Consider the following 13985-nt stretch of genomic DNA (forward strand, 5'->3'; position numbering starts at 1 on the left):
TAATAAGGGTCTAATTTCATTTTTCTGCATGTATTTCTTTGGTTATCTCAGCACCTTTTTTTTTTTTTTTTTTTATGAGTCAGTACTTTCCCTATTGGGTTTTCTTGGCTTCCTTATTGAATACTAGTTGACTGTATATGCTCCAGTTTATTTCTGGGCGCTCTATTCTGTTCCATTGGTCTATGCGTATACTTTTGTGCCAGTGCCATATTGTTTTTATTAATATGGCTTTGTTAGTGTTGTTTGAAATCAGGAAATATGATACCTCCAGCTTGGTTCTTTTTTCCGGGATTGCTTTGGCTATTTGGGGCCATTGTGCTTCCACACCAATTTTAGGATTCATTTCTGTGAAGAATCTCTTTGGTATTTTGGTGAGGATTGCACTGAATCTGTAGACAACTTTGGGTAGTATGGAGATTTTAACAGTGTTAATTCTTCCAATCCATGAACACAGGATGTCTTTCCATTTGTTGGTGTCTTCTTCAGTGTCTTTCAGCAAAGTCTTGTAGTTTTCATTATACAAAACTTTCACTTCCTTGGTTAAATTTATTCTTAAATATTTTGTTGTTTCTTTAACATTTTTTATTGATTTATAATCATTTTACAATGTTGTGTCAAATTCCAGTGTAGAGCACAATTTTTCAGTTATACATGAACATATATATATTCATTGTCACATTTTTTTCTCCGTGAGCTACCATAAGATCTTGTATATATTTCCCTGTGCTATACAGTATAATCTTGTTTATCTATTCTACATTTTGAAATCCCAGTCTATCCCTTCCCACCCTCCACCCCCTTGACAACCACAAGTTTGTATTCTATGTCTATGAGTCTGTTTCTGTTTTGTATTTATGCTTTGTTTGTTTGTTTAGATTCCACATATGAGCGATCTCATATGGTATTTTTCTTTCTCTTTCTGGCTTACTTCCCTTAGAATGACATTCTCCAGGAGCATCCATGTTACTGCAAATGGCGTTATGTTGTTGGTTTTTATGGCTGAGTAGTATTCCATTGTATAAATATACCACGGCTTCTTTATCCAGTCATGTTGATGGACATTTAGGCTGTTTCCTTGTCTTGGCTATTGTAAATAGTGCTGCTATGAACATTGGGGTGCAGGTGTCTTTTTGAAGTAGGGTTCCTTCTGGATATATGCCCAGGAGCGGGATGACTGGGTCATATGGTAAGACTATTCCTAGTCTTTTGAGGAATCTCCATACTGTTTTCCACAGTGGCTATACCAAGCTGCATTCCCACCAGCAGTGTAGGAGGGTTCCCTTTTCTCCACAGCCTCTCCAGCATTTGTCATTTGTGGATTTTTGAATGATGGCCATTCTGACTGGTGTGAGGTGACACCTCCCTCATTGTAGTTTTGATTTGCATTTCTCTGATAATTAGTGATATTGAGCATTTTTTCAGCTGCCTATTGATCATTTGTATGTCTTCCTTGGAGAATTGCTTATTTAGGTCTTCTGCCCATTTTTAGATTGGGTTGTTTGTTTTTTTCTTAAGTTGTATGAGCTGCTTATATATTCTGGAGATCAAGCCTTTGTCGGTTTCATTTGCAAAAATTTTTTCCCATTCTGTAGGTTGTCTTTTTGTTTTACTTATGGTTTCCTTTGCTGTGTAGAAGCTTGTAAGTTTCATTAGGTCCCATTTGTTTATTCTTGTTTTTATTTCTGTTGCTTGAGTAGACTGTTCTAGGAGAACAGTTTTGAGATGTATGTCAGATAATGTTTTGCCTATATTTTCTTCTAGGAGGTTTATTGTATCTTGTCTTGTGTTTAAGTCTTTGATCCATTTTGAGTTTATTTTTGTGTATGGAGTGAGGGAGTGTTCTAGCTTCATCGCTTTACATGCTGCTGTCCAGTTTTCCCAACACCATTTGCTGAAGAGACTGTCTTTATTCCATTGTATATTGTTGCCTCCTTTGTTGAAGAGTAGTTGACCAAAAGGTTGTGGGTTCATTTCTGGGCTCTCTATTCTGTTCCATTGGTCTATATGTCTGTTTTTGTACCAATACTATGCTGACCTGATGACTGTAGCTCTACATTATTGTCTGAAGTGTGGGAGAGTTATTCCTCCAGCCTGTTTCTTTCTCTTCAGCTTTGATAGTTCCATATAAATTTTATTATGATTTGTTCTAGTTCTGTGAAATATGTCCTGGGTAATTTGATAGGGATTGCATTAAATTTGTAGATTGCCTTGGGCAGTGTGACCATTTTAACAATATTGATTCTTCCAATCCAGGAGCATGGGGCTAGCTTTCCACTTTTTAAAGTCTTCTTTAATTTCCTTCATCAATGGTTTATAGTTGTCTGCGTATAATTCTTTCACCTCCTTGGTTAGATTTATTCCTAGGTATTTTATTACTTTGGGTGCTATTTTAAAGGGGATTGTTTCTTTACTTTCTTCTTCTGTTGATTTATCATTAGTGTAAAGAAATGCAACTGATTTTTGAACGTTAATTTTGTAACCTGCTACCTTGCTGAATTCTTCGATCAGCTCTAGTAGTTTTTGTGTGGACCTTTTAGGGTTTTCTATATATAGTAACATGTAGTCAGCATATAGTGACACTTTCACCTCTTTTCCAATTTGGATCCCTTTGATTTCTCTCTCTAGCCTGATTGCTGTGGCTAGGAGTGGTGATACTGGGCATCTTTGTCTTGTCTCAGATTTTAGTGGGAAGCTTTTGAGTTTTTCACCATTGTGTACTATGCTGGCTGTATCATGTCATATATAGCTTTTATGATGTTGAGATATGTTCCCTCTATGCCCACTTTGGTGAGAGTTTTTATCATAAAGGGGTGTTGAATTTTATCAAATGCTTTTTCTGCATCTATTGAGATGATCATGTGGTTTTCGTCCTTTCTCTTGCTGATGTGATGTATTACATTGATTGGTTTGTGTATGTTGATATTTTATTGTTTTTGGTGCTATTGTAAATGGGATAGTTTTATTTCTTTTTCAGATACTTCATCATAATTGATTTCTGTATGTTGATTAGTTCCAACAGTTTCTTGATTGACTCCTTGGGATTTTTTTATATGTAAGATCATATTAAGAGCAAATAATGTCAATATTTAGATTTGGTATATCCTTTCTTATATCGTATTTACAACTATTTACATACCATTTACATTGTATTAGGTATTATAAGTAATCTAGATATGATTTAAAGTATATGGGAGGATATGCATAGGTTATATGCAAATATTATGGCACTTTATATAAGGGACTTGAGCAGCCATGGACTTTGGTATCCAAGTGGGGTCCTGGAACTAATCCCCTGTAGATACCAAGGGATGACTGGATATGCATTGTTGCTATAAAATTTCCTCTCAGCAATGTTTCTGTTGCATCCCACAGGAATTGAGATGTTATAGTTCCATTTTTCTTTGTTTTTTGATAATTTTTATTTACTTCTGATTTTTTTGACCTGTTGGTTTGTTTAGTTTCCACGTATCTGTAGATCTCTTCACTTTCCTCTTGTTGATTTCTACTTTCATACCATTATGGTCAGAAAAGATATTTGGTATGAATTGAATCCACAATTATCATGGGATCTATCCTGGAGAATATTCCATGTGTACTTAAGAGAATATATATAATATTCCATCCAACAATAGCAGAATTCTCATTCTTAAGTATGGTTCATTCCCAGCATCTACTTATTGATTTTTCTGTCTGGAAGATCTCCTATTTAATTTACCGATAGGAGGATATTGAAGCCCTTTACTATTACTTTTGTTGTTTTCCTCTAAATTTACAGTAGTATTTGCTTAACATATTTTGATACTTAGATGTTGAGAGTATATATTTACAATTGTTTTATTTTCTTGATGTATTGACCTCAGTATTATATACTGACCTTGTCGCTCATTACAGTAATTTGGCTTGAAGTCTGTTTTGTCTGATACAAGTATGGCTAAGCCTGCTTTATTGTGGGTTCCACTTGGACTCCCTCCTCCTCCTCGAGTCAAATAAGCTCACATTATCTCTCTTACAAAATTTGTAACTATGGCTAGCTTTTTTAAGTTCTCATGAAGTCTTCTTGAGTAATCTGAAAATATTTAAGAACAATTAAATAGACATAAGTGGGATAAAAATTTATAAGTGAACTTTTCCATAATAATTACGTTTTATATGTCTAAAAAGTTACTCAAATATTTTTGGTATTTGATGGGAATTCAATGCATATCTATATCATTTCCAATTTAGATTAATTACTGAACATAGGCTTACTGACATCTGGCTTCTTACTATAGCAAAACTAGAGATGTCTATATCTGTCAGCAGATGTGTGCCATGTTAAAAAAAAATGCACTATGCTTATGGTTCTAGAAATTATGAAATGTATTCACAAATTGCTTCTTAGTTTTTACTAAAAGTTAAGGCTTCTAAGGGTTAAGAATTGTAGTATCTGTAATTGAAACTACAGGAAATAATAAGAGAAATCCCTATGTAAGGAAAGTTGGATGCGTCTTGACTAAGAAAAAGTATGGAGATGCATGTTTAAGGGAAATGAAAGTAATTTACTCCTAAAGTAGAACTGGTTGTTTCCTAATGGACAGGAGAAGAAAGGACAAACTGAATGGATATCGAAAGCTGGGGACAGGGAGCCAGAACTGTACCTTGGGTAGGCAAGCTACTAAAAATGGAATAAATGGATTATAATTTTTCTTAAATAAGCCGTGAATGTACATAAACCAAAAAGTTTTCTGGGTACAGGTGTGCTCCAGGTAGGACTGAATAGTTTTATGAAAATAAGACATAATAATGCACAGGTTATTTTTATGAGATGTGGTCACAAACGTGGTGGTGGTGGTGGTTGCTCTTGAATCACACACACGCAATGTAAACTTTAATCACCGCCTCTAGTAAGTCTCCACACCACCCCCATTGTACCTCCATATCACATCTGCTACCGGTTAGGACGCTTCCTTCTGTTTTCAAGAAGGTGCTGCTATAGCAAAACTTGTTTTCTCTTATGCGCACTTACTCCCTACTAAGATTGAGCAGCCAGAATTAAAAAAAAAATTAACATGACAGTACAGTGAGGGGACTTGGGATGGGCCGCTGGCCTCGTAGGGAGATCTCAGATGTGGGTGGGCCCGGAGGTCCACGGGCAGCACTCGTGCTGGCATCTCAGGGCAGACAGCCGGAGATACATTCCTTCAGTTCCCTTTGCCTTATCACCTTCCCCTCCCCACAGTCAAGGAGGTCTCTCTCCAGCTATCCAGGGTGTTGCTGAAAGGCAACCAGGACCCTCCAGCTGCGGCGCCCATGGCCTGGCACACTGTCACTCACCCTCTTTCCTCCTCCTTTGCTAGAGGTCACCGCTAGTGCTGCTTCTGCACTTCCCTTCGCTCTGTCGCCTCTTCTGAGGTGCGCTGTTTGGTTATGGATGTCCAAGTCCTTCTAAGTTGGGAGTAAAAGGAAAGACTTATGTGGCCATGGTGCTGATGTAACTGCGGATACGTATTTTTTATATACCATAGTGTATTCATTCCTGAAATCGTCTGTTCTCACTGGGCGAAGTACCTGTAACATTCGGGGCTCAGCAGGAATTTTGGTAAAGAAATCAGGGCAGTTCCTTAAATGTCAGCAGGGCTCCAAGGCTTGGACCTTTCATGCTGTGGGGCAGTGGGCCCAGGCTGGCTTTTCACAGACAGGAGAGCTTTAATGTGGGCTCATCTATACTTATGACAAATGATCTTTTGAAATTTTCATGACTTTAAAACTAGTCATTGGTTAACAGTCCTCTCCCAGCCACGTCATTGACCTTGATCTGATACATCTTAGGGAGAGACATCAAAGAGGTGTGCCTTGTGAAACAAAGATTTGTGAGTTAAATATAAACAAGATATAAGCATTCACAGGATGGCAGTCTCTGCCTTATGTTCTAAAATGTGTCAAATCTGCTTCAAGTTTTAAGCTGGTTGGAATTTGGGTTTTCTATGCTATAGTTCATTTTATTTGTTCAGGCATAGATTTTGAGCCAAACTGATACTCTGTAACTGAAGGTAGCAGTTCAGGGTTTACCTGGGAGAGTTGAAGAGTCCAACTCCTGGTTATAAAGCTACGTGTGCTTTTTCAGGCCTGACCATAGGCCATTACAGAGGCTTTACCTGGAAGGTCGCATGAAGGAAAAGGTGCTCTCCCCACACGACTGGTACACAGTGCATCACGCTCACTGGCTGCAACTGTAGCCAAGGACTCTTCTTGTTCTTTCACACGTCACGTGGGCTAGGGATGCAGATTTCATTCCTAGGTCTCCGAGGCCCTGGGCTGAGGTCGTCTTCCTCCTAAAGGGAAGTCTCAGCAGAGGAGCATGAAGGGAGACGCCTAAAGGTACTTTTCCCCACTATTTCAGTATCCAGTACTTGTCTGCTCCTAGCCCTCCCCACTGCCATGATTCCAGGATCCATAAAAGAGCCGGGGCTCCCTCAACAGTGTGACAACAGCGTGTCTTTGCTGGGCCACCTGCCCCTCAACTGGTGCACTGGTCCACTGAGGAAAAACAAAACAGAGTTGGTATATCTTCCATTTTTCATTTTGTTTATACCAGTAAACAAGTGATTAAGGTCTTACCTCTCATTTTCAGCTTGTTGCTTTTAATTGGCTGCTCCACCACTTCAAAGTCCAGCTCTCCCAGCTCAGCTGAGCTTCTCTTGACAAGATTTATTACATTTTTCCTTTCCTAAAACACCACTAAGAATCGCCATCCTAAAACCCGTGACCACACTGAGCAAGTATGGCTGGTGCTTGAAAAAGAAAATGAGTTTATCAATTTGCTCCAAAATATTTTATTAAAAGTTTTATATAAAAAAGATATGTGTCACACTGAATAATGTGCATTGAAAGCATGTGTATGGGTGTATTCCCTAATTTCTCTATAAAATTAACCAGCCATGATGGAGCTAGAGTAAATATATTCATTTTGGGGAGGGAATCCTTCAGAGTACAAAATGCAGTGTTATTTTTAAGTGCAAAGAAAGCTTATAATAAAATAGACTTTTAAAATTACAAATAAAAATCTGTACATCAAGGATATTTTTCAGGCCTTTCTGTGTTCATAGCACGATGTAGAAAGAGAAGAGGACCTGCCCAGAGAGGATCCAGCCCATCAGGTGTTACAGGTCTGGCCCATTTCCGCTTGCAGGACCATCTCCTCTTTCCTCAAGGGGAATGTGTCGATCAGGTTGAAGAGGGCCACAGGCGTCACCAGGGAGACATAGCGCTCCTTGTCCATGCCGTGCTTATCCACCAGCACCATGCTGAAGGAATAGAGTGGGATCCGCAGCAACAGCCTGGGGCAAAGAGAGGACTGTGTCAAAACTGCCACCCGTGGGCTCTCGTGCCACTGGGTCCGGACAAAGGCTTAATGCCACCAAGGACCAAATCAAACCTTAGACCCTTGCTACTCCAAGTATGGCACCTGGACCAGGAACATCACACACGAACTTGTTAGAAACGGAGCAGCTCATGCTCCACCCCAAACCTATTGAATTAGAAGCTGCATTATTACCAAGATCCACCAAAGACTGGTATGCACAGGAAGGGCTGAGTAGTACGGCTTCAGATTAGAAGGTCAGGAAGACTACACCTGCAGTGGTGCTGCGTAGCAACAGTGCTAACAGGAGTTTTTGTATTAAGTTGGAGTCCATCCCCATTTGCAGACTACATTTGTACAACCACATCTGTATTAGAGTCACTGGTTAGCAATAGGAGTGATTTTGTCCCCAGAGGACATTTGGCTCCGTCTGGACAGTTTCGGTGTTCACAGCCAGGGGTGGGGGTATATGCTACTGGCCTCTAGTGGCTGGAGACCAGGGATGCTGCCTAACATCCTGTAGTGTACAGGACAGCCCCTCCCTCTCCCATAAACAATTATACAGCCGCAAATGTCAGCAGTTCTAAGGTTAAGAAACCCAGGACTGGGTAAGGCTGAAATAACTTTATAAACATCATAGTTCTGGTCCATCCAGCTCACGATTGCATAGAGGGACTTGAACTTGAACTTGCTCTATAACCCTAGGTAGAGTGACTTAATTTGTACCTCAGGTAATTTCAAAAAGCATGTGAAGTGGTTCCTAAAGGTCTGATTTTTTTTTCCTATTCTACCACATTAAACTATAAAAAAAAAATTTTTCAATACAAACATGTTTAGATGAAAAAAGCCAGAGACAGCAAACAGAGAAGCTGAGCCCAGTGGGGGCCGGAGTGGGTGGGGAAGAGCCCACTCAGCTAAACTAAACAAAATCTGGAGAAGAAACTGTCTTGAGATTTCTGTGAGGCAGAATATATACTGCCATCTGGATTTAAAGTGAAATATTTTCCTGACACAAATGTATTAAGGAAAAAAAAAAAATCCTTACTCGAAATCCAGACTGACTACACTTCTGCTTTTTAAGAGGGAGTTTCAGGGAAGATGGGAATAATTTGTTTTATCCCAGTGGGAGGCTAAATTGGCTTATTGACTTCTAGTGAGTAGAAATAAAAGCCTCACAACCTCTCCACTGGTTTCTTGGGGTGCTCGGAGGGGTACGCTGGAGTAGATGACTCAAGTGCATTCAGGAGTCTTTGAACATGTAAACAGACCACGAAGTGAGGTGACAATGGAGAGCTAAACTTCTCTACATCTTTAAATATTCCTCCTCTGAGAGTTTGTGGGGAGCAGAGAAGAGAGGGAAGGCCTAGGGAACAGGTGTCCCAGGAACCAGAAGAGTAAAGTAAACAAGTCTAGAAAGAATAAATGGCTAAGCAATGCTGTGGTGGCTGGAATCTATGGGGAAGGATGCCCAGTGAGGAATCGGAGCATTGGATGTTCCATTACTTAAGAAGTTGTTAGGATGGAAATGTCCCACGGTGCCACCAGCTGCTACCACACACCTTCCTCCTGTGAGCCTTGTGTCTTGACTGACACAGAATCTAAAGAGGGAAAACTGCCATGAGAAGAGATGAGTGGTCAGGTCAGCAGGCTACTGCCAGGCACGAAGATGCATTCCACTATGGCCAGGTGGCCACAGCCGTGAGGGGTGGTACCTGGAATATTTCGGAGTTACACAAACGTTTGTCAGAATGCAGTGAATTATTCCTGGACAATCTTCTAGAGAATTCTAGACAAAGAAATCCTACAGGAGGTTCCAGTTCAAGATGGCAACGTAGGAAGATCCTGAACTCACCTCCTTCCGTGGACACACCAAATCTCCAAGTACATTTCCAACAATCTTCTCTGAAAAAAACTTAAAATCTAGGATAGTAACTCCTGCTTATCAGGCACCCCAACTTTTAAGGCCTGCTCTTGAGACAAACTCCAAAACATCTAACTTGTGAACACTAACGAGGCTTGTACACGTCAGATCTACGGGGCTGTTAAACTGAGAGACAGCTCATGGGAAGACTAACTCTTTCCCCAGACCCATTTGAAAAGTACCCAGACTTTATATGAATGGGCTCATTTGCTAGTCTTTCAAGGAGTCAGACTGAGGGGGCAAGTATGTGCCAATGGGAGCAATTTTGGAACTCTCTACCTTGCTAAAGCCAGCAGAAACCAGCTCTTTTATCTGTTTTCCAGCAGGTCGTCATCTTTACAGTGCAGCCAGCAAAGACATCTTTGTGCATTGCCTCAGCCTTGCTGAAGCCGGCAGGCACCTTATGTATCTCTCTTTGTATACTGCCTGGCCCTGGTGGCCACCAGGGCTTAGATGCAGTCCTGAGGGACTGCAAGCATATTTGCTTACTTTAAAAGCTGCTGCCTGAAGGTCTGCCTTCCAGTCAGCCTGAATCTAGGTGCTGACTGATCCTCTCCACTGGGGCACTGACAGGTCTTGGCACACCCTCTAACACTGGGAGCTATTAAAACTAAAATAGACTAGACAGTCACAAAGGTGTGGGACACTAACAAGACCTGGGGCAGGGTTCAGCAGTAATGTTCATCTCCTCCATGAGGCCATTCCTTCAAGACGAGAAGTGGCTCACCTAATGCATAGAAGCTGAGAGTCAAGTAAAATGAAGAAACAAAGGAATATGTTCTAAATGAAACAATAAGAGAAACTTCAGAAAAAAACCTTAAACAGGGATAATAATTTACCTGATGAGTTAATAGTTAATACAGACGCCCACCAAGCTCCCAAGAATGGATGCGCATAGTGACTTCCCCGAAGCAATAGAAAATACAATGTACTGAAGAGAAGTCACCTCACAGAGAAGAATACAATAAACCACACTGAAAAACGCACTAGAGGGGTTCAAGGCAGACGAACCAGTAGACAGTACCAGCCAACTCCAAAGACAAGGCAGTGGAACTCACCCACTCAGAGAGCTGAAAGAATCAAGAATGAAAAACAGTTAAAATACCTTAAGGGACTTATGGAACAATATCAAGCAGACTAATATTCGTAGTATAGGGGTCCTAGTGGGAGAATAGAGGAAGAAACAAAACTTATTTGAAGAAGTAACAGCTGAAACCTTCTCTAACCTGGGAAAGAAAACCACCAAATCCAGGAAGCCCAGAGAGTTCCAAAAAAGAGGAACTTAAAGAGACCACACCCAGACACATTATAATTAAAATGTCAAAACCTTAAAGGGAAGAATCTTAAATTTTTTTTCCTTGTTGTTACATACAAGGGAACCCCATAAAAATCAGATTTTTCAGCAGAACTGTAGCAGGCCAGAGTGAGTGCAACAATTTATTCTGCTGAAAGATTAAGAACTTCTAACCAAGAATATGCTACCCAACAAAATCATTCAGAATTGAAGAAGTGATAGAGTCTTCCAGACAAACAAAAGCTATAGGTCAGGCCACCAATTAACCAGCCTCACAAGAAATGTTAACGGGACTTGAAGCTGAAAATGGCACTAATTAGCAACAAGAAAAAACATCAAAGTAGGAATCTCACTGTTAACAGGTATGTATACAGTAAAGGCAGTGGATTTATAAAACGAGTACAAAGGTTAAAAGACAAAAGTAGTAAAATAACTACACTAACTAGTTAAGGGATACACAGGATTAGAAGATGTCAACTGTGGCATCAAAAAAGTATGTGGAGCTTCAGATGTTTCAATAGACCATTATAAATAAGTTGTAATACGTAAGCCTCGTGGCGACCACAAAGCAAAAAGCTACAGTGTATACACAAAAGATACAGGAATCTAAGCATACCACTAAAAACAGTCATCAAACCACATAGGAAGAAAAAGATAGTAACAGAGGAACTAAGAAACAGCCAAAAACCAAGGCTTTAAATGGACTGAATTCTCTAATCAAAAGACTTGAGTAGTTAAATAGATTTCTTTTTAAAAAGTAAGACCTAGCTATGTGCTTCCTCCAAGAGTCTCACACTTCAGACGTAAGGACATACACAAACTGAAAGTGAAGGAATGGAAAACTACATCCCATGCCAATGGAAACGAGAAGTTGGATAGCTATTTTTTTGTAATTATTGATTTTTATTTTCTATTTAACAACAAAGGTTAAATTTAGCAGCAAAACTTTGACACATACATACACGTTATGTATATTAGTTTGTGTACATACAGTTTTTCCTAATATTTTTGAATAGCTATTCTTAGATAAAGTAGACTTTAAAACAAAGACTAAATGAGATAAAGGCAATACAAGAGGAATATTTGCTTTATATATATTTATAAATATACAAATATATATAACTTTTTTATATTTATAATATGTGTTATAAATAATATGTATTATATATATATAAAGCAAATATTAACAGACCAGACCTAAAAGGAGAAACAGACAGGACAATAATAGTAGGAGACTAATACCCAGCTTGCAACAATAGATCATCCCAACAGCAAAATCAATTAAAAAATAGCCTTAAACACATTAAAACAGATGGACTTAAACAGATATACACAGAATATTCCATCCAAAAGCAATAGAAATATGTACTCTTCATGTGCACATGGAGCATTCTCTGGGATGGATCATGTGAGGCCATAAAACAAGTCTTAAGTTTAGAAAGATTATTGAAGTTATATCAAGCATCTTTTTTAGACCACGATGTATGAAAATAGAAATCAATTACAAGAAGTAAACTGGAGGGAAGCGTACATGGAAACTCACGTGCACCAGGTCCAAGGGCAGAGGCGGTGATTTCATAGGAACCTGGGCCAGACCTGCCTGCTGGATTTGGAGGGTCTCCTGGGGAGGTGGGGGGATGGCTACAGCTCACTCAGGGGACATAAAAGCTGGTGGCGGACATCCCAGGAGTGTTAATCTATATGAGCTTTCCTGGAGGCTGACATCTCAATTGGATCATTAGCACCAAGACCTAGCCCCACCCAACAGCCTGTAGGGAAGCGTCAGGCCAAGCAACAGACAAGGTGGGAACACAGCCCCAACCCATCAGCAGACTTCCTAAGCCACAAAGGCCTCTAGACACAGCCCTACCCACCAGAGGTCCAGGTGGGCAGGCACTGGCTCCTCCTGCCAGGAAACCTGCTTAAGCCTCTAGTCCAGCCTCATCCACCAGGGGCAGATACTAGAAATAAGAAAACAACAATCCCAAAGCCTGTGAAAGGAATCCACAAACACATAGAAAGATAGACGATATGAGACAGCAAAGGAATATCTCCCAGGCCACGGCACAAGAGAAAATCCCAGAAAAAGAAATAGGTAATTCATCTGAGAAAGTTTAAAGTAATGATGGCCAAGATGTTCAGAGAACTGAAGAGGAGCATAGATGCACAGAGTGAAGTTTTTAGCAAAGAGTTGGAAAATGTAAAGAATACCCAAACAGAGTTGAAGAATAAAATCACTGAAATGAACAATACACTAGAAGGAACCAAGAATAGACTAAATGAGGCAGAAGAACAGATCAGTAACCTAGAAGACCGATTAGTGGAAATCACTACTTCAGAACATAGAAAAGAAAAAAGAATAAAAAGGAATGAGGATAGTTTAAGAGAACTCTGGGACAACATGAAGCACACTAACATTTGCGTTATAGGGCTCCCAGAAACAGAAGAGAGAGAGAAAGGACCTAAGAAAATTTTTGGAGAGATAATCACTGAAAACTTCCCCAACTTGGGAAAGGAAACAGTCACCCAAGTCCTGGAAGCACAGAGAGTACCACACAGAATCAACCCAAAGAGGAACACACCAAGGCACATAGTCATCAAATTGACAACAATTAAGGATAAAGAGAAAATATTAAAATCAGCAAGGGAAAAGTAAAGAGTAACATACAAGGGAACTCCCATAAGGTTATCAGCTGATTTTTCAGCAGAAACTCTACAGGCCAGGAGGGAGTGGCATGATATATTTAAAGTGATGCAAGGGGGAAGCTTAAAACCAAGAATACTCTATCCAGCAAGGCTCTCGTTTAGACTTGGAGAAGTCAAAAGATTCACAAACAAAAGCTAAAAGATTTCAGCATCACCAAACCAGCTTTACATCAAATGTTAAAGGACCTTCTCTAGTCACCAAACCATAAGAAAAGAGAACAAAAAGAAGAAAGAAAAAAAAAGACCTACAAAAGACTGCTTTGGCTGTTTGGGATCTTTTGTGGCTCCTTATAAATTTTGGAATTGTTTGTTCTAGTTCTGTGGGGAATGTCACGGGTATTTTGATGGGGGTTGCGTTGGATCTGTGGATTGCTTTGGGCAGTGTGGCCATTTTGATAGGGTTGATTCTTCCAATCCAAGAGCAGAAGAAATCTTTCCACTTCTTTGTGTCATTTTGGTTTTCAGAGTATAGGTAACCTCCTTGGTTAACTTTATTTCTAGGTATTTTGTTGTTTTTGATGTAATGGAAATGTCTCTGCCAGTTATAAAATTCTGGTTTTTGAAATGAAAAAAAAAAAAGTGAATGAAGAACTGGAAATGGCAAAACATCCCTCCTTTTTATGGGTGAGTTGTATTCCATTACATACATACATATATATTTTTATATTTTTTATATATATATATATATGCTGCATCTTTATTATCTATTCAACGATTGATGTGCA

The 13985-nt window shown here is 39.6% G+C and overlaps 1 protein-coding gene across 2 annotated transcripts in view; it reads right to left on the reverse strand.

The window, feature by feature from the left end:
- Nucleotides 1-6796: 6796 nt before the first annotated feature.
- Nucleotides 6797-13985, reverse strand: part of SRPX (sushi repeat containing protein X-linked) — a 93788-nt gene continuing 86599 nt past the window's right edge. For both annotated transcript variants that reach the window (XM_074360017.1, XM_074360018.1), the window contains one exon: nt 6797-7316. In XM_074360017.1, the coding sequence (XP_074216118.1) occupies nt 7133-7316 (184 nt within the window). In that variant the 3' untranslated portion in view covers nt 6797-7132. The remainder of the gene's footprint in view (nt 7317-13985) is intronic.

Source organism: Camelus bactrianus, chromosome X (genome assembly GCF_048773025.1).
Source record: "Camelus bactrianus isolate YW-2024 breed Bactrian camel chromosome X, ASM4877302v1, whole genome shotgun sequence".
In the NCBI taxonomy this organism is placed as follows: Eukaryota; Metazoa; Chordata; class Mammalia; order Artiodactyla; family Camelidae; genus Camelus; species Camelus bactrianus.